General features: G+C 39.2%; 1 protein-coding gene across 1 annotated transcript in view; it reads left to right on the forward strand.

Moving 5' to 3' along the window:
* The window catches only part of CD109 (CD109 molecule), a 122,314-nt gene that overhangs the window by 12,348 nt on the left and 96,943 nt on the right, over positions 1-13,023 (forward strand). The window contains exon 3 of the mRNA XM_081094514.1: positions 8,687-8,715. Coding sequence (XP_080950640.1) covers positions 8,687-8,715 — 29 coding nt within the window. The remainder of the gene's footprint in view (positions 1-8,686; positions 8,716-13,023) is intronic.

Here is a 13,023-nt window from a genome sequence, read left to right on the forward strand (position 1 = left end):
TTTCATTTTTTTCCAGCTATTTAAAAATGCAAGATCATCAGCAGTTCATGAAATATGCAAACAATAGTCATGGCCAGATTTGGCCCAGGGGCCATAGATTGCTGCCCCTGTCATAATAAATACCCTATGCATTTAGCAGCCCACAGCCTTGCTCAACTCTTGGTTTTTCATTTGTACTGGACCTAACATCTAGTTTTATACTCTATCCTTTTATTTATTTTACTTTTAGTGGGTTTTTGTTTGACCTAATTTACACTCAGCAGTCTAAATGGGACAAAAGGTTATTTATGAAACTCATATTTATTGAGGTATTTGTAAACAAGGGAGGCAGGATAGAAAGAAATTAGAGTATGTAAGGGACCAAAGGAGATATTTTTGGTTCGTTTTGCTTGAAATACTTGTCTTTTCTGTATAGCTTGTATTCACTGATGAGTTATTAACCTCTTAAAGTGACATTAAATTGTGAAGCAGAAACATTATATTTTAAGGTTTTATCCTCCATGGATTTTGGTGGAAAACTCCATTTTTCACTTAGTCCATTACTATCAAAGAAATTGTTGAATAATGAGAGAATATTTAATAACTTGGTAAAAGTGGTCAAAATTTTTAGCTTAATAGTAATATACCTAAGTTTATTACTATACAGTACATTACTGAATAGCAGAGAGCTGCCAAAAAGAATTAAACAGTAAATACTAAGCCAGGCATATAGTAGAAAATCTTTTTTTTTCATAGAAGATATTTCTGGACCTAGTGGATTTCCAATTACACACTACTCCTTCCTTCCAGCGCTTCTCTACAGAGCTATTTTGTGAGCACAGATGTCAGAAGAGGCGGCATATGGTGTTATAGAGTGTGTTTAAAAAGCTAAGGAAAGGTTAGTTTTTGTGTATGCTTATTACACAATTTAAAAATAGCTTTGACTCTATTTGTAAGTCAAAAGGCCAGCTCTCAGGCTGTGCCAAGCGTGAAGCCTTAAGACAAGGTTTCTTTTGAGTGGCTCGGTGACACTGGGAAGGAGGAAGCTTCTGAAGGTTTAGATGGACTTTTTCTGGTTCTACACAAAAATGACCCGAGTTTTACGCAGTAAGGGTAAGAAGGACTTCATGTGGCAGAGGGCATCTTTTCTCGGTGATTTTCTCGGTGCACGGTTTAGTGAGGTGGTGACGATTTCCCGTGTCTGAGTGGATCCTTGCCAAAAGAGAGAGGAAACTTCACAACAACTTGTAAATACTGTGTATTTCATCCTCAACCTAGCAACAGCAGAGAAAGAGATGACTATCCCTCGTCTACACGCCCAGTACACCACCCCCACGTTTATGTTTTGGTGGTGTACGTTATTGCTAGGATGTTAGGACTTTCAAATAAGATTTAATAATTGCCTAGGCGATTCCAAGCTGCGTTTGTAAATTTAGAGGGAAGACAACAAGTTGAAAAAAATGTCAAGCACTCCCAGTTGACCTTTTAATAAGGACACGTAAGAGCAGTGCGTGGGCCTTCAATGGGATCTCTCTCCTCATCCTTGAGTCACTGAGGCCAGCAAGAGTCCAGGGTGGGTGGGCATCTCTGCCTCTACGCTCTAGCTTTTGGGGGCAGCTTCTCTTTCTGCCTCTGTCTTTCCTGGGTCTGTGAATGGACATGGTCACGTGTCAGAGCAGGGGGACCCAGGCATGTAGTTCCAATTTCTTGCTAATGATGAAACCCACCAAAGGTTTGACTCTATTAAGAGCTGCATTAAAAAGAAAAGTTCTATGAAATGGTGTCTCCTGCACTTCAAATCTAGGGAGCTGATTTTGATTGCTAAAATGCTTGCCGTCCAGTTTAATCAAACTACTATTTATTTAGTTTGTAGAGCCATAGCTATTTTTTACTTTCGCCTTGCCAGGTGTCACTTAGATAAACAGAAATTATTCCTCCCTTCCCCTCCCCTCGCACGTCCCAACCCTCCCCTCCTTGCCTCCTACTTAGTCTTTGTAAATTTGCCAGTGGTGGGAGGTAGGCGGTGTGTTAGGCCTTGAGAGAAAGGAAGCATATTGTTTCCTCCGGTCACTAGGCTGACAAAACAGTCAACCCCGATGATATGTCCTAAAGTAATGAAAAGTAAGTAACTCTCAATAATCGAGGGTGCAGGTTTGCTGGGGCGCTCAGCTCACTGCAGTTTAATTTTTTTAAAAATATATTTTATTGATTTTTTACAGAGAGGAAGGGAGAGGGATAGAGAGTTAGAAACATCGATGAGAGAGAAACATCAATCAGCTGCCTCCTGCACACTCCCCACTGGGGATGTGCCCGCAACCAAGGTACATGCCCTTGACCGGAATCGAACCCAGGACTCTTGAGTCTGCAGGCCAATGCTCTATCCACTGAGCCAAACCGGTTAGGGCTGCAGTTTAATTTTTTTGGTTTTATTCCAGTCTGGGACTTTGTGGTGGATGCCTTGCTGTACCACCCAGATACAGCCCTTCAGGGATAAGGACTCATTGCCTCAAGCTCTGGGAGTGTTGCCACAGGCTCTCAGGGCCAGCGCCCTTTGGGGATTACATCAGCTAAACACGGCCCCCTTGCCAGAGGGGCACCCCTCCCTGGGTGGAGGTCAACCCCTCCTTGGGTGGGCGTCCAGCCAACTCAGGACAACTCTCAAGGGCTATGGCTGCTTCTCAGCGCCCCTAGTGGACGTCTCTTGAGCCTGCAGCTCTCTCCCCTTCCTCTCCCTACTCCTGTCTCATTCCCTTCCCAACTCTTCCGTTCTCCAGGTGCCCGTCCTAAGACACTCCCTACAAAACCTCTTGCACTTTAGTCATCATCTCAGAGTTGCAACCCAGCCTTAGATGTGGTTATTGTTTTACTTTGCTTTGAAGAGGGATTTTTCAGATCTTGAAATTAACTTCAAATGTATCGTACTGTGTAATGTGAAGAACCGATATAAGAGTTGGGAAATTTTCTAGTTTTCATATATCCTTTTCAGAAATTGTGGTATAGCATGAGTTATTTTAAAATTAGTTTCACTGCTGCAGTGCTTAATATAACTATAAGGTTTGGGAGAAACATGGAAGAAGAAACCTTAGGTTCTGGGGACAACAGACATAAAGTTGAGGGGAGAAAGGAATCTGAGATGACTGAGATTTTGAACCTCTGTGACAGAAAGTGGGGTGACATCAACATACACCAGCAGGCTCTCCAGGCTGTGGAACTTTTACAATAGTCAAAGATAAGAGAATAAAACTACAAAAGTACAACTGCTGTTTTCATACTGAGAGGAGAGTAGTGGTTTCGAGATAGGGCCCAAGAGCCAGGCTGCCGGGCTAGAATCTTGGCTCCCTTGCTTTTTCTGTGTGACCCCGGCCAAGTCACTTAGTGTTTGTGTGACTCAGGGTTCTCATTTGTAAAATAAGGATAATAATGCTTAATAGGATCATGGTGAGGATTAAACCGGTTAGTATATGTAATAGCTGTAGAGCACTCTAAACAGTATCTATATTGTTACTGTATTCACAAAATCAAAAATATTACACACAGTCAGAGCTGTTGGTGGTTTTATTGCTTCTGAGCAAAATCTTCATGCTTCCATCCTCTAGACCAGCACTGTTCAATAGGAGTATAATGGTACCACCTATGTAATGTAACATTTTCTTTTATTTATTTACTTAATTGTCTAAAGTTTGTAATATAACATTTTCTAGTAACCACATTAACAAAGTAAAAAGAAACAGATGAAATTAATTTTGATGATATATTTTATTTAACCCAATAATGCATAAATATTATCAGTTCAACATGCTGTCACTATAAAAATTACTGAGATAGTTTACATTCTTTTTTTTTGTTTTAAGTCTTAGAAATGTGGGTTGTAATTTACACATGAAGCGTATTTCAGTTGCTTAATAGCCACTTGTGGCTAGAAGCTGCTGTATTGGACTGTGTGCAGCTTCAGAGGTCTGCTAGTTAACCTTTTTCAATGTCAAAAGTGTCCCAGTTAGCTATCACTGTGAATGTACCAACTCCAAAACGTAGTGGCTTAAAACAACAATGGTTTATTAATTCTCACACGTCTCACTCACCCAGCCTTGTACATGCAAGATTGGTGATTATTGGCTGACCTGTTTCTTACCATGATAGTTGTGACATTTTCTAATTCCATGATTCCTTCTACATTTATTTGTTGGAATTCTATGGTCAAGAAGAACTTTTTCTTCTCCTTCATTTAGTCTTTTACATAATTATATAGCAGCACGAACTCATAGACTCTTGTTTTTTTCAGTAGGTTATAATCCATTATTTATTTGAATGCTCAAATTGTCTTACCATTATATATCATTATATAGATATAGTCATATATTCATGATTTTATATATTTTTTGCAGACTTGCTATATTACCCCTGCCCCCACACATGTATAGCTTCCACCAGTATCAACATCACTCACCATAATGGTACATGTTTTTTAAAACCAAAAATGAACCTATATTGACTCATCATAACATCATAATCACCCAAAATCCATAGTTTACCTTAGGTTTCACTCTTGGTTTATACATCCTATGGGTTTGGACAAATGCTTAATAATGTACCCATCATTATAATGTCATACAAAGTATTTTCACTGCCCTAAAAGTACTCTGTGCTCTGCCTGTTCATCTCTCCCTGCCTCCCCTCTGGCCACCACTGATCTTTTTATTGTCTTTATAGCTTTGCCTTTTCCACAACTTTATAGGGTTGAAATTATATAGTATGCAGCCTTTTCAGATTGGCTTCTTTCACTTAGTAATACGCATTTAAGTTTCCTTCTTTTCTTGTAATGGCTTAATAGCTCGTTTCTTTTTAATGTTGCATAATAAGCCGTTGTCTGGCTGTACCATAGTTTATTTATCTCATCACCTGCTGAAGGACAACTTGGTTGCTTCTAAGTTTTGGCAATTATTGCCCCGGTTGGTATGGCTGGGTTGGTTGGAGCATCATCAGGGCACATGCCTGGGTTGTGGATTCAATCCCCAGTCGGGGTGTGTGTGGGAGGCAACCGATCTCTCACATTGATGTTTCTCTTGCTTTCTCTGTTTCCCTTCCTCTCTGAAATCAATTAAAAAATAAGTTTTGGTAATTATCAATAAAGCTTCTATAAACACCTGTATGCAGATTTTTGTGTGCACATACATTTTCAACTCCTTTGAGTGAATTACCAAGGAACATGATTGCTAGAGTATATGGTATGAGTAAATTTTATTTTGTAAGAAACTACCAAACTGTCTTCCAAAGTAGCTGTAACATTTTGCATTCCCACCAACAATGAATGAGACTTCCTATTGCTCCACATCCTGGTCAGCATTTGGTGTTGTATTTTGGACTTTGTCTCTTTTAATAGGTATTTAGTGGTATCTTGTTTTAACTTGCATTTCCTTGTGATGTGGAGCATCTTTTATGCTTATTTGCCATCCGTTTATTTTCTGTCATGAAGTGTCTGTTCAGGTCTTTGACCTATTCTTTTTTAAGTCTAGTTTTATATTTTTAGTATGTCTTTATTGATCTTAGAGGAAGGAAGCAGGATAGAGAGATAGAAACATCCATGAGAGAGAAACATGGATCTCTGCCTCCTGCATGTCCCCTACTGGGGATCCAGCCAGCAACCCGGCATGTGCCCTGACCGGGAACTGAATGGGTCACTTCTAGCTTCATGGGTTGATGCTCAACCACTGAGCCACACCAGCTGGGCTGATCCATTTTTTTAATCAATAAATTTTTTTAATTTCTTGAGTTTTGAGAGCACTTTGTATATTTTGGCTAGCAATCCTTTATCAAATGTGTCTTTTGCAAATATTTTCTCCCAGTCAGGCTTTTCTTTTTATTCTCTTGACACTATTTTTTGTAGAGAAGTTTTTAATTGGAGTGAAGTCTAGCTTATCAATTATTTCATACATCAGGTCTTTCCTGTTGTATCTAAAAAGGCATCATCATACCCAAGGCCATCTAGGTCTTTTCCTTATGTTATCTGCTAGGAATTTTATAGTATTGCATTTTACCTCTAAGTCTATGATCCATTTTGAGTTAAATTTTGTAAAGGTGGTAAGGGCTGTGTCTAGATTCATTTTTGTTGCATGTGGATGTCCAGTTGTTTCAGTATCATTTGTTGAAGAGACTGTCTTTACTCCATTGTATTACCTTTGCTGCTTGTCAAAGATCAACTGACTATATTTAAGGTGGTCTATTTCTGAGCTTCAGTTTAGTATAGACTATGTCATTTCAAAAAAAGGTGTCTAGCCATAACTGGTTTGGCTCAGTGGATAGAGCGTTGGCCTGCGGACTAAAAGGTCCCAGGTTCGATTCCGGTCAAGGGCATGTACCTGGGTTGCGGGCACATACCCAGTAGGGGGTGTGCAGGAGGCAGCTGATCAATGTTTCTCTCTATCTCTCTCCCTTCCTCTCTGTAAAAAAATCAATAAAATATATTTTAAAAAAGAAAAAAAAGAAAAAAAGAAAAAGGTGTCTATTTCATTACAAATAAGAACTAATGAGTAGAAGTTTCTTCCCTTAAGTTGAAATATTTCCAAAGCATGATTACATTTCAAAGTTAAATCTTGTGCAAATTAAAGCCATCTCATGTCAATATTTGGCTAAACAAAAAAAGGTCCAGCAGAAATGCTAACCCCAGGTGCTAGGATAACAGTGTAACCTGGGACAGTCCTGGAGATGGTTCACCATGTCTAAAAGGCCTCTCATGATCCGTTCCTCACCCGTAGGACCCTCTCCCTGCCTGTCTCACCCAGATCTTTGCTTTGCTAGGCTCATGTTCTACTCCTGCATTTCCTGCCACTCTGCCTGGAAACACTTCGTCTCCTTCCTCACCTGGCTAATTTCTCCTTATCCTACAACCCAAGACTGTGGCATCAGTTTCTCTAGGCACTTTCCCTTGATCCTCTGATGTGCTCCCTGCCCTACCTCTATTGCAGCCCTTGTTTAATTGCTTCCCCTTCTTCACCTTTTCAAGACATTTTTAGTCCAATGTCCTGTTACTTAAGACTCCTGCTCTTTGCTTCCTAGGGTGGCAGTTATTGGATAAACTGATCTGTGCTAGGTAGGATTTTGCTGAATTGCTTATCTGCTCCTGAAAACATATTTGATTTTCAATGAGGCAGTGGTTTTCAGTGTGGGTGTGCACACATCAGGGAGTACGTAAGGCCATTTATAAGGGTGTAGGTAGAACATGTGCTTTTATTGCTATAATTTTACTGAGCAAAACTAAGAAATTAAGGTTTTCTAATATTTAATATTTTGTTTGAGAAAGGCATGTATAAACTTTATAAATCTAAGTTGACATTGGTAGTGTGTACTAAATAGCTTATTTTATTATTATTAAATATATTTTTATTGGTTTTTAGAGAGAGGAAGGGAGAGGAATAGAGAGATAGGAACATCGATGAGAGGCACATCATCGATCGGCTGCCTCTTGCATGTCCCCTACTGGGGATTGATCCTGCAACCTGGGCACATGCCCTGACTGGGAATTGAGCCAGTGACCTCTTGGTTCTGGTTCCTGGGTTGATGCTCAACTGCTGCACCATACCAGCGGGGCCTAAATAGTTTATTGATTGAATGCTCCATCACAGAAATTTGAAGACCACTGTTATAGAGTCACGCAGACATTCCCAGTGGGTAACTCTTCCAGCTTCCTTGCACTATAATGGCTTATATTTATCAAGTGTTACCTATGTGCCAGGCATTGTTCTATATACTTCGCAGACATGGACATACTTATTGCTTAAAACCATGTTATGAGGTTGGTATGATTGTTAGCATCCTCATTTTATAAATGAAAAAACTGACCCTGGAGACTCAGATAACTTGGTCAGGGACGCGGGTAGTATGTGACTGGTTCAGGATAGATTCTAGAGGCCACTTGCTTAACCCTTGTTCCGTATGGGCTGCCTGCCTGTCTGTTCCCATGGGCTAGCTAGGCACATATGGCCTTCAGGAGGAGAGGGACTGTGTTTGTCTTGTTTGTTGTGGTTCCCTTAATAAATATTTCTTAAGTGAATGAAGGGACTGAGGGTCTGTCACCATCTCTAAATTCATGCCACTTAAATGGGAACTTTGGATAAGTAATTTTTTATTTTTAACACGAAACACTTTTTCCCTTGAAATAAATGGATCTGATGGGAAAAAAAAGACATGAGTTGAACTAGCAGTCCTATGTTTAGAAACTTTACATGAAAAACGTCTGCGTTACTCTAATACTAATGAGCCAGTTATGAGTCCCAGCTCACCACTGACATGACTAATGCCTTCCTTTTCTTGCTTTATCACGAGGGGATGAGAACATAAGAACTAAACCTCAGATCCCTTCTGTAGATTCTCTGAAGTGTTGCTCAAATGTGTATATTAAAACAGCACCAGGAGCAGCAGCAACCATGCCAACAGAAATGATAATGGAAAAGGGAAGTAAAACTTACTAATTTTTTTGGGCGGTTCACCCAGTAATAATAGCCTTTTAAGTCTGGCCCAGTTTTCCTTAATTCTTTGGCACAAAGATAAGTAATAATCTCTCAGGTGTTCTGGGCATTAACAACATTGTGTTGGTTTGACCAAATAAGTTTATGATTCCTTCCACATCAAGAATTTTAGGGGAGTCTTGCGAGTTCTGTGTTATATCATCAGATTCAAATTATGACTCTTTTTCCCCCCCTCATTTCCCTTTTAGGCTCTTTCAAGAGACTTACTCTTCCAGCAGTAAGTATCCATTAACATTTTTTGTTTCAGAAATGTGCATTTCATCAGTGAACTAAATACATTAATATTTTGTTGGTTTTTGTATCCAGTTAAATTCCTTGTGAAGTTGGCTTGAGTTCAGTTGCACCTTCAGACTATCAGACTATTTAAGAATAATATTCCTTCAGGGAGATTAGTTATTAGGCCTTTCAAACTTGTAGCAGAGATTTTCTTCTTGTAAAATAGAGAACTTCACTGAAGGAAATTGGCCCAGACTAATAGCACAGGAACCTGGGCTGGTTTGGTCCTACTCTGCCTTAATGAGCCCTACAGTCTCGAATATGTAATTAACGCTCCATCCCTTAGTCTCCTCATCCTGGAACAGGGCAGAGCCATGCTGAACCTATTGGAGTTTGAGGCAAAAGGAAACATCAGTGATACTGATCCTGTCTTAGTTTAAAATTTTATTTTTGTTCATAACTGAATTATTTGTATTATTTTGGATATGTTAAACTATTTACAATCATGTTATTTATCTTTACTATTGACTTTTTTGGTACCCCCTTAAATTTTATACCTGAGCCACGTACCTCACTCACCTCACCCTAGACCTGGCCCTGGAAAAGGGGATAAGACACTGTCTTTATTTCAAAATGGTGCCGGTACCCTGGAGGTGAAATCAGATGTCACAGGGCTGTAACCTTTGATACAGAAGTGCAAAGGGGTTGTTATTTTGTTGAGAGAGTCATAGAATCTGATTAATAAATGTTGTTTGTGAACGAATCCTACTTCCCAGAGTTTTGGTAGAGACTATCATCATTATTACTGTGTTTTGTCTTGGAGCTTCACACTAATGTGCAGTAAAGCACAGCATCCAATAGGAGGTACGCTTTGGTATACTTTTCTGAGAATAGATGACTAAAGACTTTGACCCTGACACATTACATACTTATGTAGGCTCAGCATTACTTGATGAGCTGGGTTCCCCCATTACCTCCTGAAGGTTACTTGTCAAGCACATTCAGAAACCACATTCATTTTGGAGGGCTCCTTGAGGCTTTAGTGCTCCCCAACAGTCTTACAAAAGTTACTTATATTCCATAGCTATAATGTTTCTTAGCTATTTATGCTTGTGTTTTCCTTATGAAGAAGTATACTTATTTTCTATTATTAAATAAAGTGGAGGGGAGGGAGAGGATATAGCAGGCAAAAGTCTTGGTGACAATAAAACATTAGATTGTGTTAATGAAACCTAAACCATTAGATGCTGGCCACCAGAGCCTGTGAATGTCACGCTGTTGAAAGAGCATTCCAGTGAGAAGACTGAAATAAATTTTGTGTAATAGAATTGTCCTATAGCAGAAAGGAGTGGGATTTAAGTTCAGGAATCACAGCTTAAAGCACAATAACTTTCCGGTTTCCTCAAAGAAGTCTGCAATTGCATTGACCGGAAGTGCAGAAAGGCTGAGAAGAGAAGGCATTTAGACAGGATAAGGGCACTTGGACTTGTTCCAATAATGCTAGTATAAATTGCACTCATCCGAGCTCTCATTAGCTGGAATTTGGCTACTGTTATTCTTTTAAGTCTTAACTATATGAAATACTAAGCCTGACATCCTATATGTGTCTTTAATATAATGCTATTTCTATTGTATGCAGCTATAGCAATATTTATTGAAAGCTTTACTAGAAATTATATTTAGGATTTATCCCTTTTTAGTAAACCAATTTTAAAGACTTAGTCATAAAATGTCCGGGAAAATTTGATAATTAGGCAAAAATAGAAGGTTCTGCATTTTTATGAGTTTTCAATTAAAATAGACCCAACTTTCTTTTTTTAAAAAAATATATTTTATTGATTTTTTACAGAGAGGAAGGGAGAGGGATAGAGAGAAACATCGATGGGAGAGAAACATCAATCAGCTGCCTCTTGCACACCTCCTACTGGGGATGTGCCTGCAACCAAAGTACATGCCCTTGGCCGGAATCAAACCTGGGACCTTTCAGTCCGCAGGCCGACGCTCTGTCCACTGAGCCAAACCGGTTAGGGCATAAAATAGACCCAACTTTCAAAGTGTACTTGCATTCTGATGTTTGTAAATATATTATTTTAAATTAAGGCCTTCATGAATTTTTTGCTGTAAAATGTTCATATATTCATATTCATATATTCCTATTCATATTTGGATGCATTAAAACAAATGTGTTTTTAACATCTGGTTACTTATTGTTTTTACTTTTTAATACACTCCAGTTTGCCTTTAATAAGGAGTAAATAAAAAGTTAATGTTTAATACAAAGATTATTTTTTGTACAAAATATGCTAGAAAAAATTTCTTTATTATCTTATTCTCTTTGTTAGTAAAGTTAAATCACATGAGGGAGTGATTTTTAAAATTAGAAATGTTTTTAAAGTTTATGTTAGGTAAAATTACTAATACATTTTTGATAGAGACTATCATCTTTAAAAAATGTTCTCACTGTATCTGGAAAATTATTTGAAATTTCCATTGCCCTTAGTAACTGCTATTACTAATGAACTAAAGTAGGAGAAACACTATCATGTCTCATTTCCATAGACAATTGGTCTTTCAGAGAAGGTGAGATGGCTTTAGACAGCCCAGATTAGAATAAGAAATCCATTTATTGTCCATCAAAGACCTTTTTGAGTGTGCCTTCCTTTTGTACCCTGGGCAGAGAGCTATCTTTTACTTAGAGGGTGTATTTACATATACACAAAACAGACCTCGCATAACTGAGAATCAACCATGCCCAGCTCAGATGCCGATTGCTATTTGGTTGATCAAAGCCCCTCGATACTGTATACTCCAGGCTCTTGTCCTGCAGCCAGACAGTGCCCAGTTGTGGGAACTGCATCTCTCTCCAGCCCTGTGCCCTCAACTCAACACGAAGGAGTTCAAAACCTCTGTGGGTAAATAATTGGCTTTTGTGTAAGAGATATGGAGGAACCTCCTGTGAAAGACCCTCTTTCTTACCAATTCTGGGAACCCTTTTTAGTAGGTGTGGCCCTAAGAAGGTAGAAGGCATTTGATCAGCAGAGACTCAGGCGCCTGTATTACCTCTGGGGTTCTCTCCACAGCGGGAAGCCGATTACACCCGCTCCAGACCTGGTGCAGAGAGAAACTTCCATAACAAGTGTTTGGGACCCAGCATATCTTCTTCAGTCTCCTTCTCAGTATGTCCCTCCGCTGTTAACAGTGAAGGGCCAAGTTCTGTGCCTACATTCAGGACCTGTTGTGCCATCCGGAGCCCACGGGCCACCCCAGCTGTGTGGCGATGCTCAGGTCCACAGAGACCCCTAGGAAGGCCTACTGATGCGCCAAGTGCGGTTGTCTTCTCTGACCTTCCAGCGCTGGGATCGGCGCCTTGGCTTGGAGGATCCCAAGCCACCTAAATGTTACATATGGGGCAGCGGGGTTTCTAACAGGGGAGAGTTGAGAAAGAAAATTAGGGCAACTGGAAGGAGCAGAAAGACAGTCAGTACCGTCCCCTCCTGAGGCCGCGTCAGCTCCCTGAAGGAAGGTGGAGGAGGGAACAGAGTAAATGGTTTTGGACACATTCGTGTTTATTCTAATTCTCGAATTCTTTGACCTCCTGTGGCTAATAGGCCTTTTTAGCTTCAGGCCTCTGCATCATTAATTTGATAGAAGTTTTTAATGTACTTTCTGTTCTGGAGCCTCTGTGCCACTAAAAATGATCAAACTAGTTCAAATTATAAAGAGAAATCTCATCAAGTATCTAATTTTTAATACTTCCAAATCTTTTCCATATATAAGCATATGATATAATGGTTCCTGGCATGTGCATTTTCCTGAGTATAGTATTAAGGAATCTGTTTAAAAAAATCTGAGGACTGAAATGTCACTTGAGAAAACAGAATATAAGAATGCAGGTTTCAGGCTAGACTCTCAGCCCCACCAGGGCACACATCTTTGGTTCATCATGATGTATCCTGAGCACTTAGAACATCCTGGAGCTAGAAGGTGCTCAATAAATACTTATTTATTGAAGAAAAGCAGAAAAATCAACACTAGAAGTCATTTGAAGGTGATATTATTGATTCTTTTTCCTAATATTTTATCATGAAATAATTAAATGTACAAAAAAACTTGAAAGAATTTCATATATCCACCAGTTAGAATCTGCCATTCACATTTTATCACATTTGCTTCATCATATATTTCTCCATCTACCTATCTCTCCATCCATTTATTTATCTTATTTTTTAAATGCATTTCCAAGTATTTTCTCCTTAAATATTTCCTGCTGACCATTTTATTGGTGGTTTGATACATTTCCTTCATATTC

Source organism: Myotis nattereri (genome assembly GCF_964212035.1).
Source record: "Myotis nattereri genome assembly, chromosome: 6".
In the NCBI taxonomy this organism is placed as follows: Eukaryota; Metazoa; Chordata; class Mammalia; order Chiroptera; family Vespertilionidae; genus Myotis; species Myotis nattereri.